At 41.4% G+C, this 19,782-nt stretch overlaps 1 protein-coding gene across 2 annotated transcripts in view; it reads left to right on the top strand.

Moving 5' to 3' along the window:
- Nucleotides 1–19,782, top strand: part of VAPB (VAMP associated protein B and C) — a 46,331-nt gene that overhangs the window by 9,989 nt on the left and 16,560 nt on the right. For both annotated transcript variants that reach the window (XM_031433565.2, XM_031433564.2), the window contains exon 2: nt 13,995–14,147. In XM_031433565.2, coding sequence (XP_031289425.2) covers nt 13,995–14,147 — 153 coding nt within the window. The remainder of the gene's footprint in view (nt 1–13,994; nt 14,148–19,782) is intronic.

Below are 19,782 nucleotides of genomic sequence, written 5' to 3'. Positions count from 1 at the left end.
CCCAGTGCCTGCAGACATGCTGAAGTTTCCCCTTCCTAAAGAGAAATCACATCCTCCAGATCTTCCCGCACTTAGGCAAGTGCCTGGTCTTACATCACAACTGAAGCTTTGGAAGCAGTGAATCTCAATGACTGGTTTGTTTACGCCTTCACTTTCCTTTCAATTCTCAGACCATACCCCTCCCCTGAAACCTGTCTCAGTTCACCAGGTTTCTCTCTGCCACATTTGTCTTTGACTTTTCTGGTGAATTGCCCTCCCCTTTATCGTCTCTCTTACTGAATATTGACATTTCCCAAGTGTCTGTCTTCAGTCTTCTCCATTTAACCACTCTCTGTATGTTTTCTCACTCGTAATCCCTTCAGCTCTCACTTCTACGCAGTAAACTTCAAGTCTCTGTCTCCACGCAGATCTTTTGATCTCGAGGCTGTCTGCCCACCAGACTTCCCTGCCTATCTGGTTGTCATGAAAGCACCTCGTACTCAGCGGATCCCCCTGTGTTCGTGATGTGTACTCTCATTCCCATTGACTGTGCCTTCCACATCTTGGGAATGCCCCTTGCACCCAGTTGGGTAACCAGGAGTCCTAAATTCGTCTTCCCCTGTCCCTTCTGCCACACCCCCCACATCTGTCAGTCCATTTTAATCAGCGACATCTTCTGCACCCTCTGCTTTTTCACCCCCCGCTGTTTCCTGAGTGTAGGCCTCTCTCTTCAGGACTGTTGCCCCGTGTCCCAGCTCTTTGTCCCTAATTTAATTCCTACTTCCCTCACCCTCCAGGCTATCCTGGGTATAGTTTTCAGAGTTGTTTTTCAAAAATTAAAATTGATCATGTTATTTCTTTATTTTAAAACGTTACTTGACTCCCTCAATCCTACAGGTTAGTGTTCAAAATTCTTAGGCCAGCATCAGAACCTTTCAAAATCGGGCCACAGTTTTTTGTTTTTAAAACAGTCTCAGCTTTTATTTTCCATTTTAAACAACTGCAATATTTATAAGCTTTATATTTATGTTTAGGATGACAGACACTCAGACACACACACAGACATCTGTGAGGACATCCAGTCTTAACCTGGTTTCTGCTGGAACGCGGGTAGGGGCAGTGAATACTTTTCAGAGCCCAGGAGGAGAAAATGGAACCCCATTTCCTTCCTCATACCTACCCTCCTAGAATCATTTTTCATTCTTCATATTCTTCCTTTCATTTCCTCAAGCAGAGCTCGTTTCCAGACTTGTATAGGTTTAAGGTTTCTACAGTTTATTTTCACTTAAACTGTAAGCTTTAAAAAGCACAGGCAGACACGACTCCCCTCATGTCTCGGCTTCGTTCTCGTCCCTCGTTCCCCTTCTCCTGTAGCCTGGTGGTCACCGTGCTGACACCAGGGCTTTTCCTACAGCTCAGAATGTACATTCCTTCATCTTTTCAAAGATGAACTTCCCCTTGATGTTCAACTCCCCGCCCTCCCCGCCCTCCTGTGTTTACACGAGACTTTATATGTTACCTTTCAGCCAGTAGTCAGTGCATCCAGAGGCAGTGTACAGCCCAGCAGTTATGAGTGTGAACTCTGGGGCCATACTGCTTGGATGTGAATCCTGGGTCTATCACCTAAAAGTCACATGACGGTGGATAAGGTGTTTAACATCTCTGTGCCTCAGATTCTTCACCATGGGGTATGTTAGGGGATTAAGTGAGTTAACACATGTAAAATGCTTAGAATAGACCTGTTAAATGTTAACTAGTGTCACTGTCATTTGATGATTTTTTTTTCAAGATACGTCATTCCAAAGCCTCAATCCCAGAGATTCTTACTCATTAGTTCTGGGAGGGTCCTGGGTTCGTTCTCCAGGTATATTCACTCTGTCTTTTCAGAGTTCTGAGCAGGAGCCGCGGTGTCATCTCTCTGGCTTGGGGGCCTCGCACAGTACCTGGACTGTGCATTCTCCATTACTTACTGCATGCCTGCAATTTGCCAGGTACTGTTCTGGGTACTTGAGAGACAAGATGAAAAGACTGACAGAATTTTTGCTTTATGGAACGCATCTTCTAGTGAGGAGATGGGCACTAAGTAAAAGAACAGGAAATATGTATAATCTGGCCCCAGACGATGGTAGGTGCTAAGCGGGGGTGGTGGTGGGCTAAGTGGGATAAAGGGTGGGTTCTGTTTTAAAGGGAGTAATTGGGGAAGGTCATGTTTCTGAGAACTGAGACCTGTATAAAATGAGTGTGTGAGCTGTGCACTCATTAGGGGGCAGAGCACTCCAGACAGAGGGTGCAAGGCCCCAAGGTGGCGGTAAGTTTGGTGCGTTTGGGGAGCAGCGGAGGCACTGTGCTGGCAGCAGCCTGCTGGAGCTGCGCTGGGAACGGGGCTCAGGGAGAGAAAGGAGCCTTCCTGGTCGGCAGACCACAGGAGGGACTTTGGATTTTGTGGTGAGATGGGAAGTTATGGTGGATTCTGAGCGGGAGTCTGTTTTTAAAAGACTAGGGCTGGTGTGGGAAGAGTAGGCTGTGGGAGATGTGTGGGTGGTGGTATGAGTGGAAGCCATATGGCTGCTACAGTTTTATCCATAATCCATACAGTTACCCTCAGTCCAGGCCAAGTGTGTGGGAGAGACCGTGGCTTGGACCCCAGGGCAGTCGCAGTGGAGAGGATGTGATGGGAAGTGCTCAATTCCAGATCTGTTTTGAAGCTAGAGCTGGCTGAGAGGGTAAACGTGGAGGAGGGGGAGGGAGGAAACGTAGGTAACTGCCTGTGGCCAAGGCGTTTTGGTGCACGGTGGTTTCTTTTCCTGAGATGGGAAGCTGTGGATTTGGGGGAGGAGACTCTGCTGTTTGGCCATGATAAACCTGAGATGCTCGGTACACCTGCAAGTAGAGATCAGGGGAGAGGGTCAGGCTGTGGATATAAATTTGGCAATCATCAGCTTATTGTTAGAACACAGTATTAGAAGGAATAATTTTTTCCAACTGAGAGATTAGGTAAGCCTTTCCAAAAGAGAAGGCATTTGAGCAAAACTTTGAAGAATGAGTATGATTTCCAAAGGCAGAGAAAGGGGAAAATAGAAGACAGTTTTCATCCAGGTCTCCCAGCCTTTCTCCTGGCCTCCTGTTCAGTTTGTTTAAGAAGCTGCTGACCTGGTTGATCATCTCGCCTCACTGGTACAGCAACTTAGGTTCTCTATTGGAAAGGAGACCAGGGCAGATTACATACTAACTGATAAACACATCCTGCTCTACTTCTCAGTGTTCACTAATTGAAAATTCAAGTTGGACCACCGAAGTGCAGAATGCTAAGTGTGTTTTTGCTTCACTCCTCTGTGTCTGCTGTGAATTGAAATGTGTTGATTTTGGTGTGGAGGCTTTTCATACGCTATCTGTCATCTCCACTAAAGACTGAACATTTGGGATAAGTTTTTACTTCTTCTGATACTGACTTTAGGCACCTGACCTGAACTGTTCATTTATAACTCAGTCACATTCTAACTCCAGCCATGAGAAGTGGGGATCCCTTGCTCTCTGATTGCTCATGTTCCTCACCGGGACATAAGGTATGCCTTGTTTCCTCCTGCATTGTGTGAAAACAGTACTTCATGTTTTACTCTCCTGTTTAGGTAGATTTTTTTTTTGAAGTAGAATATTGCTTATCTTTTTATTTTCATGATCACTCTAATCACAAATTTTGGTCTTCTAAGTAGGGAAAAATTACTTGATGTTTGTTAGTCAATGGAATAAAGATTGTGCATTGAAAAAAATTTAGTTTTTAAAATAGGCTAAGATCCTTTTAGAACTGATACAAAATTGATACCAGTCAGGTGTGCCCTTACCTTAAAATGGTCTTCATGGGTGTGCTATGACCTGCCTTAGTGCTGGGCATAAATACGGTGTGTGCAGCTTCAGCGCTCATATAAACTTTTAGCCATTTTTCTATTTAGAAAAAAAGTGTTGCATTCACAAAAAGTAGTCATAGTATTTATCTCTAGATGGGTAACAGCTTCTGGTCTTCAAAATTCTTAAAATTGATTTTGTCAAAAGTTTTAGGTTTGGATCTTTGTCTTGAATTAATGAGAGCACTGCTACCTTAAACATATTTTAAATAATAACCTTGATTTTTATAAAAAGTACACAAGGATGCCTATTGATATAGATATGTTGGTTTTCAACAACTCCACAAGTCAGGATTCTAGTATTTTTTATACATACGAGGCATTCTGGGTGGGAAGGAAATTATCTCAAAACGTTGTTTGGATCTTACATAAAGTACAGCTTTCTTTATGTGGAAGAAAATGTAAATACAGAAAAATACAGATAATGTAATAAACACCCAAATACAGAATAGCTAAATGTTAATTTGTTAGACTTGTTTTAAATGTTTCTTTAATAAATAAACTTCAGAATTTGAAGACATGTCTGCCCCCCACATCTGTCCATTCGTGTTCCTCTCTTCTTTACTGTCCAGAGGAATTTAGTGTGAACTGTTCCCGTGTTTTTCTGTGCTAGTTAATGTGGTATCACGCTGTGTATGTCACTAACATGTCTCCGAGACCTGTCTCTTGTTGAAGTACAGGTCTAGTGCATTCTTTTCAACTGTTGTGTAGTATTCCTGCATGAGAATTCAGCAGTCTGTCGTTAATAAGAGTACTTTATGCATTCTGAATAATAATTGCTTATCTGTTGACATAAGCTGCAAATATCCTTCAGCTTCCTAGGCTGCTCCTTGCTGTCTAGCTGTATGTCTTCTGCAGGTAGCTTTCCTGAGTTTGATCGTGGGCGTCCATAGCACTTTTATCTATTGAGTTCTTATTACTAGAGGAGGGTGGCTTGGGGTCTAGTTTTCCCACCTGTGGAGTTGATGGGGGGACTGAGTTTTCTCTCTCTTTGCCTCAGAGGAGCTAGGAAACTAGTGAGTTGAATAAGCCCAGCCTTAAGGTTGGTATAGTCTGTTTCAGTTGAGCTGGCTTCTTGTGTGTTTTTGATGGCATCATTAGTGAGTATTCTTGGTTTTTATTTCTCTTGCTGTAATAATGGATGTGATGTTTCTCAGTAACTGGCGTCTCCTGAGGATATCAGGAAGGTTACTTTATTAGCTTAGAACACATTGCATTCTGAGATTTCTTTGGGAAAGTCTTGTGTATGTGTAGAGTTCTTTATGTGTGGTTATTTCAAAAGAGGAGATACACAACTAGGCATTCTGCTGAAATATTGGAATCTATCGTCTGCCATTAAAGACACGTTGGTTGCAAAGCTTTATTTTTGTTTCTTAAGCATTGATTTAATGTGTGAGCTAAGAATTAAATCATGAAAATAGTTTTTAAAAAACATGTCCTGATGTCCTTACTCTTGAGTTCATGGTTATTCAAGAGCTAACTCTCTTTGAATATCTTTTACTGTGAAATCTTTCTTTGATATTTTAGAGGGGCAACTTTAAACAATATTATCATAGAATAATAATGATGAGAGCATTATTGACACAAGTGAACAATTTTCAGTTCCTTCAACCTGTATATGAACAGTAAAAACATCATGACTTCAGATCCAAGTTAAGGAGTATGGGTCCATTTACATGGAGTATGGGTCAGAATTAGAGGTGAGTTGCCACTAAGGAAGCCTGGTGTTCATTCGTACTACACTCACTCAGTGGTCCCTTTACTATGTGTGTTGCACTGTTTTAGGCGCCGGGTATCCAGTGATGAATCAAGTGGAGGTTCGCTCTAGGTGGGAAGCAGTCAGGAAAGGAACAAATGAAATACCATCAGCTTATAATAAGTCTAAGATGCAGAGGACAAGAAGGGTGAAGTGCTGCAGAGGGCGCAGCGGGTGTCTTGACGTTCATCCAGAGCCCGGTGTGCGCACAGGACAACGCGGGCAGAAAGAGGGGAAGTGTTGTTTAAAACAGATAGAAGCATGCCTGGCCGTCCACTCATTCATTCAGCAGATTTATTTACCGACTGCACTATGTCTGAAAGTGTTCTGGAAGCTGACGCTCAGTAGTGAACAAGAGGGTCAGAAAAGTGTCTGTGTTCATGGAGTTTCCCTTCTGAAAGTGGAAGACTTAACGTAAACAAGAAAAATAATGTGAAGATTGGTGCATTGCAGATGGGTAGGGAAAGCAGGAGGCAATAGGATACCTGTAATGAAAACAGACTATCAAAGGATAAATTTTAAAGACATCTGTGAGATATCCAACAGATTTTTACTTTATAGTGTCCATTTCCTCACATTTTAATATACTTTTCCCATACACAGAGTCTACTGTATTGAAACCTCAAGCATAATTTTATTGTCTTAATAAAATCTATCATCAGTCCTAGGCTTCTGGAGACAGATTATTACCTTCCCAGAAGGTAATCTTTTCAGAGTTGAAGTGAAATATGGTAACTTGTTTTTTGGAAGGGTTGAAGAAAAGAGAGATATTGTATGTACCTAAATTGTGTTTGCAAGCGTATAAAATAATATAGCCCTTTTTATGCAGAGTGAAAAAAAACCTGTTGTGAAGCTAATAACTTTAAATTTATATCTGGAAAGCTGAGACCTGATAGATTATATATCAAATTGGTATATAACTTGGTAACACATATAGTTTGAGTTTCAAAGTACTGTAGCTACATTGGGAGACATATTACAAAGGAAGGATGTGTATTTGCAATACCAGAATTTAATGAACTCCAGAAAAAGGAAGAAAAGCAAAAAAAAAAAAGCATCTTTATTCATATGTATATATAATATAAATATAAAAATGTGTTTAAAACTCAATAATATTTAATACCAAAAATGTTGGGGGGGGTTCCACCAAAAGTGAATTAATATAAAGGTCAAATAACTTTTTTTCCTTTTTTTTTTTTTTAAAAAAAAAGCTTTATTTTTTTTAGAGCAGTTTTAGGTCCACAGTAAAACTGAGCAGAAAATACAGAGTTCCCATATACCCCTGGCCCCACACACGCACAGTCACCTCCACTATTGACATCCAGCACTGGAGTGGTACATTTGTTACACCTGATAAACCTGCACTGACACATCAGTATCACCCAGAGCCTGTCGTCTACCTCAGGGTGCAGTCTTGGTGTGGTACATTCTGTGAGTTGTGATAAGTGTATGATGACGTGTGCCATTATAGCTCCATACAGAACAGCTTCCCTGCCTCAACAGTCCTCTGTGCTCAGCCTGTTTACCCCTCCCTTCCCACTTAACCCCTGGTAACCACTGTCTCTCTAGTTTTGCCTTTTCCAGAATGTTATATAATTGGAATTATACAAGATATAGCCTTTTCAGATTCGTCTCCTTAACTTACTAATAAGCATTTACGATTCTTCTGTGTCTGAATTTTCATGGTGTGATAGCTCATTTTCGTGCTGAATGATACTCCATTGTCTGTATGTACCACAGTTTATTCACCTACTAAAGGACATCTTGATTTCTTTCAAGTTTTGGCAGTATGAATAAAGTTGCTATAAACGTGTGTGCAGGTTTTTGCTTGGACATGAGTTTTCAGCTCCTTTGGGTAAATACCAAGGCATGTGATTGCTGGATAATGTGATAGGAGACAGAGTATGTTGAGTTTTTTTAAGAAAACTGTCTTCCAAAGTTCCATACCATTTTGTATTCCCCCCAGCGATGAATGAGAATTCCTTTTGCTCTACATCCTTGTCAGCTTATTGCTGTTGTCAGTGTTTTAGATTTTGGCCATTCTACTAAGTGTGTATCAGTATCTCGTTGTTGTTTTAATTTGCAATTTCTTAATGACGTATGTTGAACATTTTTCATTTGTGTATTTTTTTCATCTGTATATTGTTGACTGAAATAAAATCACACAGTGTGAGAGTTGTGGGTTAAGTTTTATTTGGGGCAAAATGAGGACGATAGCCTGGGAGACAGCATCTCAGAGAACTCTGAGGAACTGCTCTGAAAGAGGAGGGGGGAAACTCAGTGTATATATGATTTCAATGAAGCGGGGGACGTGCTGTCAAGCACATGTTTAGGCAGAGGCTTGCTGCTGGCCACGAGGAGCAGATGTCACTGTTAATGATTTTAGTGCTTTTCTAGATATGAGAAGATGCAAGAATTTGGGCTCATAAAATCTTCTGAAAATACCTAATTATCAAAAGGCCTGTTCTGCCAGTTTTCCCAGAGCACAGACAGCCTCATTCCTGATCTCCATCCTCAACTCTTCAGGGAGTGTTGGAGGCCAGCTGCTGATTTAATCCAAGCAGAGGTGGATGGCAAGTGCCAGCTTTTAGTTGGCGAGATCTTATTTTCCACTTGTGTATCTTCTTTGCTGAGGCATCTGTTCAGATCCTTTGCCCATTTTTTAAGCTGGGTTGTTCATTTTCTTAGTGTTGAGTTTTTTAAGTTTTTTGTATATTTTGGATGACGTATTTTGAATGTGTCTTTCGCAGACATTTTCACCCAGTCTGCAGCTTGCTTGTCTTCTCGTTCTCTTTAACGCTGTCCATTGCAGAGCAAGCATTTTTAGTTTTAAGGAAGTCCAGCTTATCAGTTATTTCTTCCGTGGATTGTGCCTTCTGTGTTGTATCTGAAAAGTCATTGCCAAACCCAAGGTTATCTAGACTTTCGTATGTTATCTTCTAGGAGTTTTATAGTTTTGTGTGTTTTTTAAATCTGTCTGTCTGTCTATCTATCCACCCATCTATATCTTTATTTTCTAGTTAAATTGAACTACCGAGTAAAAATAAAATAATACCCCTTAAGTTCTGTCCTGCTGTTTACAGATAGGGTGATAAGATATGCTTGAGGTTACATAGATAAGTAAGGTCAAGACTGAGTTTTGAGTTCAGTTGGAGTTTTCACTGTTACCTTTTGTAGTCATTGGGACCTGAACCCTTAAGTTATCCTTTTGTGAAAATGGTTATTTGTGAAAGGTAGAGTTTTGTTATAGTCTTTTCCTGCATGGATCTCTAAATGAATAATTACAGGAAAGAAGTACTTAAACCATGCATAGATTGGTAAAATATTTAAACATTTAATGGAATACTTTTTCTACAAAATGCTCTTGTGTTGATTAATACGTTTATCCAGCCATTTTTTATGAAATTTTCAATATCTGGAACCTGATGTCTTACTGTTGAGAAGTTTGCTGGATTGTGACCTTCTTTCCTTGACCTTTAAACCAGCACTTTTTAATTCCAAGACTCCATTTTTGTCAGTAAGACTGAATAATTAACTGTTCCTGCTTTTACTTTTAATGCTGTGCGTATTTCTGCTGGCATTGTATTATTTGCTTTCTAAGACAGGTCAATTCTAGATCTTCTAACTGTCTTAAAATACACACTTTAAAATGACAGGAAGCCAAACCTGGGTGGAGAAAGTAGTTTATACTGTGCTTAGCTTTATCTAAATACATTTTAGAGCATGTCAAGGAATTCAAATTCAAATTAGTTAATGCTATTCATGAACATCTGTCAAATTCACAAGAATTTTCACAGGTGACTTTGCATAATATAGGGCATAAAGAACATTATTCAGATTGTTTAAAAGAAGAAAAATTAAAATTTTAAGGAATATTCCTAATTTCTCCCACATTCATGTTGCTTCATTTTTTGACCTATTTCACATTTTAGATGTTTATTCCTAAAATAAGTATCAATATAAATGTCTGAAATAAGGAATGGAAGATTAGAAAGAAAAAATGATTAAAAGGATGTGCTTCAGATCTAGAGATACCAAATCATTTTTTTCATCTCTTCAAAGAGAAAAGTCTACTTTTGAAGATTTCATTTGTGAAATTGACTCTGTACTACATAAGCAATGTTTAAATTCGTTGGTGATAAATATGCATGTTGGTATAGTAAAATCCCACTTTTTACATAATGCTTTAATGCAAATGGCAGTTTTATGAAATAAAACTGACTAGTAAAAATCTGAATGATGCTCATAAGCCCTTACATCATTTTTATTGAGGTTTTTGTGTATTCTGATTCATTAATACAGGGGAAAAGGAGACCACTAACATGGTTTATTTCCTATAAGTACTCAAATTGAATAGAATTTATTTTCAGTAAAATTAGAGTAAATTGCCCAGGGTGGGGAAAAATGGGTTGGCCTGTTTATATAAAATACCTTTTGAGTTTTATTCATGACTCTTTGCTGCCTTATCAATGATGTTCACTTTCAAATATTTTTAGTATGGTTTCCTCCAGATTTTTTACAAACAAAAGCCCACGTAAGTCCAAAAAAAGTCTCTAACACTTAAAAGCTCAGGATTGCATTTTGAGGTAGATAGAATTCTGGGATATTTATTTTATCTTGCTTATTACTGCAAATATTATTTGCCTTTTAATAATTTAAGCTACCTTTTAGGTGAATCATGTAGATCGAAATACTGTTTAGATTGCTTTGTAATAAATTAACTGGTAGACTTTCTAAAAACAACTTAGTGTTTACAGTTAAATTTGGTTTATTTTTGTGGAGTACCTAGAAGAAAAGGTCGATGTAAAGGATAAACACACTTAAACTTACCTCCACCCCCGCACTCCTCACTTTATGAGGCAGGGTGAGGAGGAAGAGACATGAGAAGCTGAGTTGGAAACCTGCTCTTCATTCCGCCACAGTGAGGCCCTGCCAGTGTCCGTGTGCTCTGCTCTCAGTGTGCTTCACACCACCTTAGAAAATCTGTGTTTTTTTGCATGTGTTTGTGGGCTATTATGAATTCTTGGCATTCTGATATGAAGATGTTTCCATGTTCTTGAGGCAGAATTTTGTTGAAGTGAATAACTTTAAGCACGTACTGGAAAGCTATAAGGCCTGATAAGTTTAGAAATCACTGTCAGATTATCCGTGAGAATATTGTTTTCCCCTGCAGGCTTTATTGTTTATTTATTTTTACTTTTTAAAACTCTGCTTTTAATTGATTCTTTTTTTTTTTTTTTTTATGGAAGTATAGTTGCCCCGTGGGCTTTACATTTGAAAGCTTACTCCTTCTCAGGTGTCTCACATTTTTTGTCTGTTTTCTCCTCTCTTCCCCCAGCGTTGTGGGGCCGTTTGAGCTGGAGCTGTGCTTATGTGGCGTTCTTGTGATTGGCACCTTTTATGTGAGTTTCGGGGAATGTGTGCACATGGGGATTGTGCCTGTGTAGATCTGTCTGAGCTTGTGTGCGTGTGTGTGTGTAATTGCTTTCTGTGACTCCACAAAACCAGAGTTGTGTTTAGTTCTTATTTTTCTTTAACCACTGCCCTAAGCAAGCAGAGACTTAATGGGAGCTCGGACTTTCTTCATCTTCACCGTGAGTCAAAGGGCATGTGTTGGAGGGTGGAAGAGGGTAGTCATGGAGAGCTGCTGCCTGGGTAATCCCACAAAGACTGCCTCAGCACCGAGTGTCCTGTTTCTCCCTTGAGGCTGTAAACTTGATACAAGAATGGAACGTGGTCAGCATCTGGCTCTCCCTCACTGTAGCTGAAAATCCTCTTGGGTCATAGGGTACCCAGGCTCCTGTGTCAGCTTCTCGTTCTCAATATGGAGATGATGTAGAGTTTAGAGAGGGGGTTGTGTGTGATGGAGTCCGTAGGTGAGTTGAAATACCGGAGACTTTGCTTCTCCCCACATCTGGCCACAGCTACATCTACAAAATGCCTCCCTGTCGAGACTTCCAGCTTGACTGCCAGAGGGCCAGAGGCAGGGCTTACTGGAAAGGTAGGCAAGTGGAGAAATCCTCCTTGGGCATTTCATTCTTGAAGGTGTCATTGCTCATAGAATGAGAATAGCTTTTAGTATTAGTAACTACAAAACAATAGGTAATCCAGTAGTCTAGTCGGTTCCACTATAATTTGACATATGCATTCCTAAAAATCACCATCCTATACAAAATAACACAATAAAACCATAGAATTTACCAGGAGAAAATGAGATTAGGTGCATTAACGCCAAAAGACTTCGTTGGTCTCACGCACACAAAGATAGGAACCTAATGGAAGCAGCAGCACAGTTGTGCACACGTTAAATGGGTAGGAAGTACATCAGTACCATCGTAGATGTGGCACTTTGCCTTGACAGAGACCTGACATTGGCCTGTGGAAGTGGCCGTGGGAGAGTTGCAGTCTGTGAGTTACTGAAGTGGAGGAAGGAGGGTTACCTGAAATCACAGGGCGTTGTACTCCAGGTGTGGCTGGGAGCGCTCCTGCCCCGCGTGTGCACTGAGGGAGCTGCTAGGTGGCTGAGACGTGCGCAGTTGTGTGTTTTGTGTGTTTCTGTGCAGCTCAGTTCAGCTGGATGCGGTTTTCTCTGTTCGCTTAGCATTTCCTGCAGACAAAATCACACATAAGCAAATGTGAAATTCGTTTTATGCTCAGATTGTCCCCCTAATACGCACATCAATCACACTGGAACAAACGCACATTTTCAAAATAAGCTTTCAAGCAGAACTGGCTGTAGTTTATTTTATTTTGAAATTGAGTCCCTTTTCCTTTCTTCCTTTTCACTGTTATTGATTTCTTAATTTATATTTAAGTTAAGCCCATATCAAATTGATTTTTCATACCCTGAGTACTTCCAGAGGTGAGAAAGCAGCCTGAGATTTTAATTTTGCTAGTGGTAACCCACGAGGTGGTTTCCTCCTTGGTGAATGTATCTGAGTCAGTCTCCATCTCTCTGTCTGTCTGGACACACACACACACTTTTACCAGATGCCAGGCACAGCGCCGGAGATACAGAAACCAGTAAGGTATCATCCTTGTCCTACAGAACCTAGAATCTCATTGAAAATTTTTCAAGGCACAGACTTAAATGTCTTTGTTTTGGGTCTTCTTAGGGAGCAGATGAACCAACTTTAGGTATTTTTTTGTATTTCTTAGTTTGTGAACACACAAGCACATACACCCCCCCAACTCATCTCTTACTTTTGATACAAAGAGTAAAGAGCTTGTCTGGAGGAAGCACAAAGATATCACTATTTACCTAGTGAAAAGATGTACGTTTGAAAGGGGTTAAAAAGGACCCTAAGAGGCCTTGTACTTCAGCCCTTCCACCTGACTCCTTAAATAAGCCCTCGTGGTCAAGGGTTGGAGGTAGACTGGTAAGTGGAAAAAGAGCAGGTTTCAGAGCGAGTGAATAGTATGACTCATTTATGTTAATCCCTCCTCCCCACGCACGTATGTAAGTACTGTTTGTGCACATAGATGGTGTGGGAGGATCCCCCATACTGTTAATACTGGTTACCTCAGGGGACCAGGGAAAGCTTATTAACTTCCTCTTTATACATCTTTCATTGTTTGGCTTGTTTTAAGAAGCATGTTTTACTTTTTTAATTAAAAAATCTAATAAAGTAGAAAATGAATAAATAATAATAAAAAATACCCTTAAGGCACCGAGCTTTGTTTCAGTCTTCCCAGTAGCCTGTGTAGTTAAAACTGAATGTGACGTCTCAGGTGTGGGCTGCCCAGCAGGGCTCTGAACCTGCTGCCTAAGGTGATAGTAACTTTTCTGCAGCAACACTGTATTGCTGGGGGGGGGGGGGTTGTGTTTATAGATCATTAATGCTTTAAAGTCTTTCTTACATCTGCTACTCTTGGCACGCTCTGCCTTTGATAATCATTTTGGTCCCAGGTCTCATCCTTTACGTTCTCCCTGGTAGGTTTCACTTTGTCACTGTGGAAATCAGTGTTCAGCATAGGTTAAGAACTGGCCTTGGATTCGCGCTGCCCAGTTACAGATCCTAACTACCACTAACCAGCATGAAAACTAGACAAGCAGTGTGTCCTTCTGAGCCTCAGTCGTCTCCTCCGGCAGGAGGTGTGAAGCTGTGAGGTCTCAGTGAGACACTGTGTGCTGGCACCCTGCCTGGGGGAGGTGCCGGTGGCAAGGGGGAACTCGGGGAGTCTCGGCTGTCCCTGCTGCTGCGTCGGCTGCAGCTCATCGCTCCTTCTGTCAGAGCTGGTTTGGGGTCTTGAATCTTCCCTTAACCATCTTCCACATCCCTCCTGACCCCAGACCATAAATGACTCGATCTTCTCAGTGTCCTGATGAGGTCCCAGTCAGTCTTCATGTCATTCCACAGGCCCCTTCACCGACGTTGTCACCACCAACCTGAAGCTGGGCAACCCGACAGACCGAAATGTGTGCTTTAAAGTAAAGACCACGGCACCGCGGAGGTACTGTGTGAGGCCCAACAGTGGGATCATCGATGCGGGAACCTCCATCAATGTGTCTGGTAAGTCCTGAGGATGAAGGCCAACAGGGTGGCTGAAAAGGCGCCTAGACGCAGTGGGGTTTCTCACAGCTTGTTTTTGCAGTGGAGCCAAGAAGGTGGTACACGTCTCTCCCCAACCCTCCACCCTCTGATTAAAAAGTTTAGTGGGTCCCACTCACCTGTGGTTTTTCCGTAATCAGTGCCTCTTTGGTTTAATGCTTACAGCCGTTGTGCCTCAAGAGTTAGAGCAAAATTACAGTGGTAGCTTCAGACTTGACTTCGGAATGAGTTTGGTTTTCACTCCCTTGAAATTAAATCTGCCCTTTGGCAATAAATAAAACAGGGCTAAACAAACTTAATTTTACTTTGTGGGAGAAAGCTAAATGAAGTTATTTTCTTATTTAAGCTAAATGATTTCTGACATTAAGCTCATGTCATTTCCAATGATTGGTAACTGCACTTTACTGATTGTGAAAAGCTAAGGGAGATGAAGGCTGAGGAAATTGGAATATATTCAAGGGTGCAAGTTTTGTGCATGTCTGATGGGTTTTTTCCCCTCTTGTCTGAGAGTGCATATATTTTCCAAAGTCCAACTTTTGAAAAGATGCTGGTAAAGTGCCCAAATTGAGAATTGGATTTCAGAATTAAGGAGATGTAACTGATGGGTTTGAGTCTAAACGTATTTTAGAAATGGAATAAACTTTCAGCTCGTTAGAACTTCTGGATCCAGCAGTGCCTTCTGTATTTGTGGAGGAGCAGTCAGGGAGTGTGTGCTTATCCTCTAAGGGTCAGGAGATGCTGTCGCCCACTGAGGGTTCTGCATCGCTAGAAGCTGCGACTCATTTGAAATGGGTACCTGGCTGGCTTTTTTCATGACAGATTTTGATTGTGATACATTTGGCTATTCATTTGACACCTAAAAGAAAATGACTCACCTCTTTGGGAAGATACAAGGTGTTTCATTATCTGATCATTTCTGCAAACTCTCATCCCCTCCGTCCACTGGTCTCTCATTGTGGTGTGCCCACACCAGCTGTCCCTTGTGTGCCTCTCTCTGAGACTGCAAGACCTGGTCTGGACTCTCAAATTGAGTTACTATTCAGGAGAAATCAGGAGGGTGGGAGCCAACATGTATAGAGGGTCCACACTGCTGCTGCTAGTATCTTGTGTAATTTCTGTTCTCTGCCCTATGAGGGATGCCCCCGTCGTACTGAGGAGACCAGTGGCCATAGGCTCATGAAGCTGGCAGGTGACAGAGCCGAGACGTGAGTTGTTTCGTTTGGCTCTGAAGCCCAGACTCTGAACAGCAGCGTGCTGGAGAAGGGAAGGGACCCAGGTTGTTGGCATTTCTGTGCCCCTTGATTGTATCATTTGGTTTCTGTTTTTCCCCATCATAGGAATGTTTTTTAATATTGGGCATTTGTTTTGATTTATGATTGTCTACTTAACAGGGACTGGGATTTTTGAGGTGGTGGCCTTCCTTTGTAGGTAGGAAGGTAAAGTACAGAGTGTGATCATGACCATCGAGTCACGTGGGTGATTAGTGTCAGAGCTGATATTTGAAGCCATGTGTCTGTCCTGATCCAGTGGTTCTTCTGTGATACTGAGCTGCCTCAACAGTGCTAGGGGATGGCCCCACTTACAAATGAATATAAAACAAAATACCTTGGTTCTCAAAATGTAGGGTGCTTGGGGAAAAAAACAGTTGAATAATAAAATGTCCATGTGTCTGCAGGTCGTCCTCCTAAATGAGACAGGGTTATGTTTACACATGAGAAAAGACTCTTCTGATTTTTTATAATTTTATTTTTTATTGAAGTGTAGTGGATTTACAAGAGGGCTCCTTTGTTTTTGTTTGGTGTGTATTGGTCTCAATGCTTGAGGTGCACCTGGGTGAAGCCAGGTTTCATTGCATTTCTAGAACAGCCTCACCAGTTGGCAGAGGAGGCCAGCCTGCATTTGCAGCAGTTTTCTGTGCTCAGGGGCCATGATATCACTTGTTAGACATTCGTGTCTTGGTGCACTTTTCCAAGAGTCCTCTTGAAATGCAGCTACATGATGACATCGTGGTGAGTATGTAGAGGTTCCTTCGGGAGAGAGACTGTCCTCAGGAGGAGGAGAGCAGCACACAGGCAGTGTGGCTGGTTCCAAGGCCAGCAGCTTTCCCTTCTCCCCACCTGCGCACATGGCCGAGCTTGGTTTCGCCCACTTGGAGATCACTGGATTTCTGAACCACTGGATTCAGAAACCTAAACAGGAAGCCACTCTGCTGTTTAACCTGTGGGCTGATCTTTGGCGGATACCTTGACCTCTCTGGGTTCTAGTTCTCTCACCTGTAAAGTGGAGAGAATGGTATTTCCCTCACAGAGTATTTACCAGTGCTGAGAAATTGTAACTGAAAGCATGATACGAGAGTGGGGTTGCATTCTTCTTCCACCATCATTGACAAAAACTGGCTAGTTTTTGTTAAAGGTAGATTGTACATATTTCAGTTGCCTTTATGGAAACAAATTAATTCCATACATTTTACTAGTTTATGGAATTTTTCTAATTCTCATTTAAAGAAATTTGTATTTTCTTCTTTCTATAATATGCATTTGTTTTATAGTGAAAAGTCACTGGTAAATTTTCAAGTATAATCTATAAAAAGGTGGCCATCAAATCAACTTAAAATACTAGCATTGCCCTGCCTACCACCGTGAATGTCACAGCATACCTGAAAAGGACATGACTAGTACATTGTTCTCCCATTTGTGAAATCCCTTGGGATGTGCTAGCTATTAGAGAAGGTTATAAATCATTCTTTGAGATAGAAGGGCAGGGAGGGAGGAAAAGAGGAGGAGGAGGATGGTACCTACACATGGAGCTGGCCAGAGACTGAGGTTTTGAAGGCACACAAATCAGGGTTATGATGGGGGACTGAGACTTTCTAGCTGTCAGGTGTCTTTCAGACACACCCTGTAAAGCTCTTCTCAGCTGTCAGCTTAATCTGATACTCACAGGACCTTAGACATCAAAAGTCCAGACTCTGACCTGTCATGTCATTTTCTTCAGAAGATGGCAAACCACTTGTTGGATCCTTCACGAAAGAAAAAGTTCCATTTTATAAACTCAGGTGGGAAAGTTACAGTTGGAAACAGGTGTAACCTTAACTTTGTGTGTGTGAGAACGTGTGGACTTCCCAAAGGGGTGCTTTGGGATCTGGTCACTCGGGTCTCTGAGTCCTTTTCTTTGTCCTCTGGATAGGTGCTCATTTATCTCGTTCTGATAGCCCCTTCTGGGATCTGTGCCTGTTGGACGAGCCAGTGCAGTGGGTGAAGCGGGCTGCTTTGTGTTTGCATTAATTGGCCCAGCATGCCATGGCTTTGGCCCCTTGCTCCTAGTTACACACCGTCTACTAGAGATGATTTTGAAGTATTCAAATCTGGACCTCAGCAAAATAGGCACACTTAAATGGAGATTGGAGAAGAGGAGATTGGATTTTTTTCCCCAGAGATTTTAAATGCAAGGAAAATAGAACTTTTTGAATTAATGAATTGTTTGAAGCAGTGAGGGGTCTCCCCATTTGTTCTAGCTTTACAAAATCAAATCTATTTTCTGAACTGTCTGGTGGGGAAATATTTTTAAGGTAGATAATTTCTGAAAATGTCTTTGTGGTAAGCTGTTGTGGTAACGGTTGTGTTTTTTTTTTTTTTTAATACTGCAGCTTAATAATGAGGGAATTTTCCATTAATATTCCAAACCATGTTTGCCAGCAGATATAGCAGGTGAAGTGGTAAAATTATGGGCCCATCAAAAATACTGACGCTTCCTGTAATACGTTATTAAGTTTAATATTTTCATAACCTTCACTGAATTCTAATTTGACTGAAGTAGCAAGCACACTTCCATTTGCAGTTCAGTTATGCGCATTGGTTGCCTGTGTACCAAGCGAATTAGAAATGCAAAATATCTGTGTTGGGGGGGCATTGGAAAGAATCATTAAAGACACCAACATTTAGGTACAGATATTCTTAACTGAGTGTACCCTGGGAGTTGAAAATGGATTAAAGACAAACAAATATAAATCTTCTAGTGTCTGAATCTGTATTTTAAATTAAAAGTCAAAGAATCAAGGAGCAGTGTTCATTCCTGACATACAGCCCTTTTCAGCATTTCAGTCACATGTAAAGCACAAAGTTCTTCCAGTAAAATCGTGAGACAGGGGATGAATATCAGCAGCTCTTCTTGGATGGAAACATTGGTCAGTTAATGTCAGTGGGTAGCACTGGAATTGGTAATTAATCCTTTTAGGATTTTGCTGACTCAGTGTAGTGGAGCTGCTTGCTTGCCCTGGGCCAGCCAACCTTGGGCTCCAGCTTTTAGGTGATTAGCACCGGAGCGTAAGTGTGCTGTCCTTAGAGAAAGAAGCCAGGCCTTCATCTGTCAAGCGCTGATAGTGGGAGCTAAATTTGGGAGGTTTGGGCATCTTAACAGCAACATTCTTCTTCGTTTGATCATTTGCTTTGAAAGTCTGTGATAAACGAAACCTTTTTATAAATTGTTTTCGTGAACCAGTTTTATTACTCTCAGATAAGAACAACTTAACGTTCACACTTAACAGATGTCTTAATTTTTTTCACCACATGAGATTCTGGTTTAAAAAAGTGGGGGGGAACATTATCAACAAAAATTCAGCTTAATTGTGCTTTTAAAGACTTTTAAAAAGTTTACTGTAATATTTAAGTTTCTTACGAAGAATCCTGTTCATTTTTTTATGATTATAACACAGTTTCCTTGTTTTTACATTTTCAAAGATCATGACCAGGAGGACTTACCAAGTACATTCAGTCCACCTCACTTAGCTGAAGGCAACTTCAGCTCTCTGCAGCAGGACTGAGGAGCAAAACCAAGCACAGCTTTGGAGTAGCTGACAGTCATGTTCTTCTCACTCGGGAGAGTTCCTTGCACACTCACACACGCGGGCTCCCTAATCTTGACTCCCCTGTATATACTCTCCCTTTAGACTCCCTGTTAACCCTGTCCTGGTATCCAGCTCATCACAGGCCAGAGTGAAGGGAACAGGCTGCAAGAGGAGGTGGCGGTGAAGGGCTGGACGGGAACCGCAGAGGACAGGGATGGGAGAGCTCAGGAGTGACATGGGGTCTGAACTCACTGAAGCCCCAGGGCAGACCTTTCTTGTTCAGTTGATCTGTCCCAAGAGCCCTGGCTTGTAGGTCTTAAGGTGGTGTGTGACGTGATGGGTGTTCATGAGCAGAACACGGAAGCACCCGGGAAAGGCCGTGTGGTGCTCTGTTACAAAGTGTTCATGGAGACAGGAAGGTATGTTGGAGTTTTGGAAAAAAGATGTATATTTCTTAAGATGTTTATGAAAAAGAGTGAGTGAGCCTTGTTCTTTGGCCAGTGCCTGTGTGTGGTATCCCTCAGTTCACGGTGATGGTGCGGCACGTCTTGCACTGTAAAGAACTGGAAAATCCTGTGGAGAACGCAAAGACAACTCAATTTCATGTATTTATAAGTAGACAAAATTAATTATTTACCTGCTAGACTCATAGTTCCATGCATGGGTCCCTGAATAGGCAGAGTTCTAGGAAAGTAGTCGTGTTTTCAGCCTTTTGAGAATCTAAAGAAAATAACAAATTTGCTTGTGCTGAGG

Source organism: Camelus dromedarius, chromosome 18 (assembly GCF_036321535.1).
Source record: "Camelus dromedarius isolate mCamDro1 chromosome 18, mCamDro1.pat, whole genome shotgun sequence".
Lineage (NCBI taxonomy): Eukaryota > Metazoa > Chordata > Mammalia > Artiodactyla > Camelidae > Camelus > Camelus dromedarius.
This window is presented reverse-complemented; position numbering and strand designations above follow the sequence as displayed.